The 4,152-nt window shown below is 49.5% G+C and overlaps 1 protein-coding gene across 1 annotated transcript; it reads right to left on the bottom strand.

The window, feature by feature from the left end:
- Positions 1-214: 214 nt before the first annotated feature.
- On the bottom strand, positions 215-3,470 carry LOC125514941. Its single transcript, XM_048680313.1, has 2 exons — positions 3,023-3,470; positions 215-1,048 (listed from the first exon to the last, which is right to left on the bottom strand). The coding sequence occupies exons 1-2, from the start codon at positions 3,292-3,294 to the stop codon at positions 568-570; spliced, it is 753 nt and encodes a 250-aa protein (XP_048536270.1). The 5' UTR covers positions 3,295-3,470; the 3' UTR covers positions 215-567.
- Positions 3,471-4,152: the final 682 nt, after the last annotated feature.

Here is a 4,152-nt window from a genome sequence, read left to right on the forward strand (position 1 = left end):
AATTGATGAGCCTGAACTGAAAATTCAGTTCCAGCCAGTCCTGTGAAACCATTTCAGCCAGTCCTTTGCCCTTGATTCAGCTTCATCTTCTCAACTTCATGTCGTCTTCTTTTCGGCATTTCCGCCAGCTCAAACAAAGTTTGTATGCAGCAGAGGCCAGCAACGAAAACGAAAAACGACAGTGCCACACATATAGATTCAAGGACGGAGAGGGTAACAGCGAGTGAGGGCAATTAGTAATAGTCAGTCCACAAGAGCACAAATCCAGCATTTACAGCTCAAGACAGCAAGCAATACATGAGAGCCCGCTGAGGACTGCTACTCGGCACCAGTTTCTCAGATGTTCATTTGTATGTGTCCAGCAACAGCTATAGAAAAAAGGAAAGAGAACGCTTCCAGATCTCTATCAACATTCGGGTCCATTTGACCTCGCCAAAAAGCATCATCGCCCGCGCACCGCGAGCATCAGGGCACCATTCGTCGCCCACTGGATTCCGCAGTCTAAAATGGACGCCAGTGGCTGGAGGAGGACTGACAGAGCGACGCCCAGGTGGCCCGGTGCCTTCGCTAGTTCTTCCGGCGCTTGTCCCTGGGGGAGACCATGGCGGTCGACTCCGACACGTCCTGCAGCTCAAGCATCGACTGCGATCTCGTGTGGGCCGGGAACAGCAGCTTCGGTGGACGAGGAGCAGGTGGGGAAGCATAGGCACCCATGGCGTTGCCAGGCTTCCTGTGCGAGCGCCGGGAAGGCAGCTTCTGAGCTTCATCATCGCTGCCGCTGTTGCTACCTGAGCTGCTTGTGGCGGCCGGAGACAATGTCATCCTCCTGCAAGTCGTGGGGCTGTCCGCTACATCATCTTCAGGGTACACCTCTTTGCTCTGTGCTTTGCCCCACTTGAAACTGAACGGGAGAAGACCTTTGCGCTTCCTGGGGGATGGGGTTTCTGGCTTCGGAAGGCCCTTCACCGGTGGGGGAGATGGGATCACAGCAACTGGAGGCTTTGCGAAAGATCCGGACTTGCCATTGTAGAACTTGGATACCCCTTTCCTGCCATACAGAAGAAGATTGCTCAGCAAAGTGGAAGATCTGTAAATATCATGAAGCATAAAGTCTCTCGACTAAGATATTATCTGATAAGTGCAAGAATTTATAGACAAGAACAATCTCCAGGCTGCTCACGGGTAACAAAAAGACAAAATTAAGTTGCCAGATCAACTACATAGACAAATCACTGAGTATTTTAATGACACAGTTCCACAAATATTTAACATATACAATGAGCTACCTGACAAAAGCATGTGAAAGAAGATCGTGCTATATGTTTAATGATCGCGTTACTGTGTTAAGATACATCGAATTGCGCCCTGTTTGCACATGACTTGATCACCACCTTGATCCTACAGCATCTACGCACATTTGCTGATGGCAAGAGCCAACAAGTACCATTAAACTAGTAAAAAAGCGTACCAAGATCTTAGTACTGTAGAAAATTAAAGAGAAACTAAGGCTGGTCCCTAGATTACATGTGAAAAGTTAGCGCGCCCATTTTTTGCTCTCATAAATTTAAGAGTAAAAATATGATAAACATCCTGGTAAGATAAATGACTGCATTCAGGTTTATGTATACACAAACAGAGGAATGATTCATATTCAGATGGTTAATTGAAAGTATAGCAACCACCGACATCACTGTATCAGAGAGCTGTGTCTACCATTTGTAAGTATCAATAACTAATGCTGCGGGGTTTCCGAAAACCAATATTATTGACCTTTTCATCTAATTGACGTAGTGGTTTTATGAATAAACATGCAGAATGGATGGTGCATTACTTTTGGCAAGTTGAATGCATGGACAGGATTGTCTTACTAACAGAACAAATTTCATTACTAAAGGGAGCATCCATTTTGACGACACAAAACAATCGTAATTCCGCAAGAGCACGATGTGTATGATGTCACGTCACATAAGCATAATTACCACAGCTTTCCAGCAAACTACTAATGGGACAGAACATAACACTAGGCAGTGTCACTAACCAGTCCAGCCTACCACACAGAACCTGGTAACACTATTCAACTTCAGCAGTACTGCCACTTATATGCTACAGCCAATTAAATACACAATGAACAGCCATGAACCATGAAGAACTGGAGATTCAATCTTTCTGTAGAGTTTGGACAAACACATATGACTGTGCCATTCTAAGATTAAAAGGAAGACACCAAGAACTTATAATTAGATAAAAGCAGTGTCAGCACTCCTAAGACAAGTATCACCAAAGCATACACAAAAGGTATCCAAAGCAATAAGCACCAAACCACTACTACACACAAAACATCCAGTCTATTCACTGAAACCTTTGCATCTCAAACTGTCCCAACTTGACAAGTCAAAGGAAACTCAGCATTCACAAATTAGTAGTTCAATTAAAGGCATCAATGCCGGTGAAACTATGTACTAGTTCAAGGACCGAAGAGCACAAACGGTGCGGCGCCGTTGGTCGTAATGAACACCACCTACAATGTCAGAGCCTAATCTCTCCCCAACCACATTGGCTGCAAAGGGCCAAGGCACCACCACCAAGAACCACCCAGAACGCTAAACGAGCTCAGATTATCCACCTGTTCACCCCAAGACCGACAAGGAAATCCCCAAATTCGCTAACAGAAGCACGGGCCCGAGGATCGGGAACTAAATTACCTCGCTGAAATCACTTCAAGACCGCCCACCCAAGAAGAGATGGGGAACTAATGAGAACCTAACGCGCATTCCCCGGCTAATAAAACCGATCAAGAACCGTCGCGTCGGTCCGGACGGCCGAGGAAACCTGCAGCATTTCCGCACGGGGAACACGCGGGGCGGGACCAAGAACGGCCGCGTCCGCCCACATTACCCCCGAATCGCCCGGCGGGGCCGCCGAGAAACGCCCGGCGCCGACCGAGGCCCAAGATCCGCGCTCCGTGGCGAGGCTGGGGGAGGGGGAGGGGGGAAGCGGGGAAGCGGGGGAGGGGGGCGCTCACCTGAAGGGCAGGGCCTCGTTGAGCGCGTCCATGGTGTCGAAGGGCCCCTTGTAGTTGCTCTGCACCTCGCCGTCGCCGCCCTCGACCTCCTCGCCGTCCCACTCCCACTGCGCCGCCGCGGCCGGGCTGTCGCTGTCCCGCCCCCCCGACGAGCCGCCGCGCCCGCCCGAGGCCGGCGGCGAGGCGTAGGCGCCGCAGCGTGCGGCGCGGCCGAACCGGGCGCCCCCGCCGCCGCCGGCCAGCCCGGGCCCGCTCTTCAGCGCGATCGACATGGCCCCGCGCCGCGCTCCGCTGCTCTGCTCCGCTCTTCCGCCGCTCCGCTCACATGCAACGGAAGGCGCCCCCTTTTTTTTTCTCTCTCTCTCTCGCTCGCACGCGCACGCCGCACGCTGCAGGAGGCTGCACGCCCACCGAAAAAGGGTACTGTAGTGAGGACCGGGGGAGAGGGGGGCTGGTTCCTCTTTTTTTATGGGGTGGAGGGGGTTGGGGGTATTTATTCAGCACCCAAAAGAGGCTTTTCCTTCTTTGCTTCTTTTTCTATATTTTTTTGTTTCCACATGAGTTTTTATTTTGTTTTGGAATAAGGTTTCTACATGAGCTTGCAGACCCCCCCACACAAATAATGCTGAATTGAAATCTCGGTCGACTTAGACTTAGCTGCCATGAGGAGAGAAAACCTTAGTCGACTTAAAATTAGCTGCGAGAGAGATAGAGAAATCTTAATCGACTTAAAATTAGCCGCGCGAGAGAGAAAATGCAAGACATATATAGTATTTGTTTATGAAAAAACTAGGGGCAAGATTGTAATAATACATTCCATTTTGCTTCCACCACAAAAGTAGGGCCTCCCCCTGCTGAACGCACGTCGCCAAAAAGCCTTGATGGGTTGGTTCCATCACAAAAAACCTGACCAGATGAACTCTGCTTGGTTCACTTCTCATAGCATTTGTAGTGGGTGAAGATGAGGATCTGAATCCTTTTTGCGACGATGTACCCAAAAGAGGCGGTTATGACAACTTTTAGTTTGGCTACTCAATTTGATATAGAAGGTATAAGATCTGGAGAGGTGTGCCATTGTTGTCCATATTGTTTGGAGATTGGCATGCCTGCATATATGTGCAACCGTCAAG

This window comes from Triticum urartu, chromosome 6, assembly GCF_003073215.2.
Source record: "Triticum urartu cultivar G1812 chromosome 6, Tu2.1, whole genome shotgun sequence".
Taxonomy (NCBI): Eukaryota; Viridiplantae; Streptophyta; class Magnoliopsida; order Poales; family Poaceae; genus Triticum; species Triticum urartu.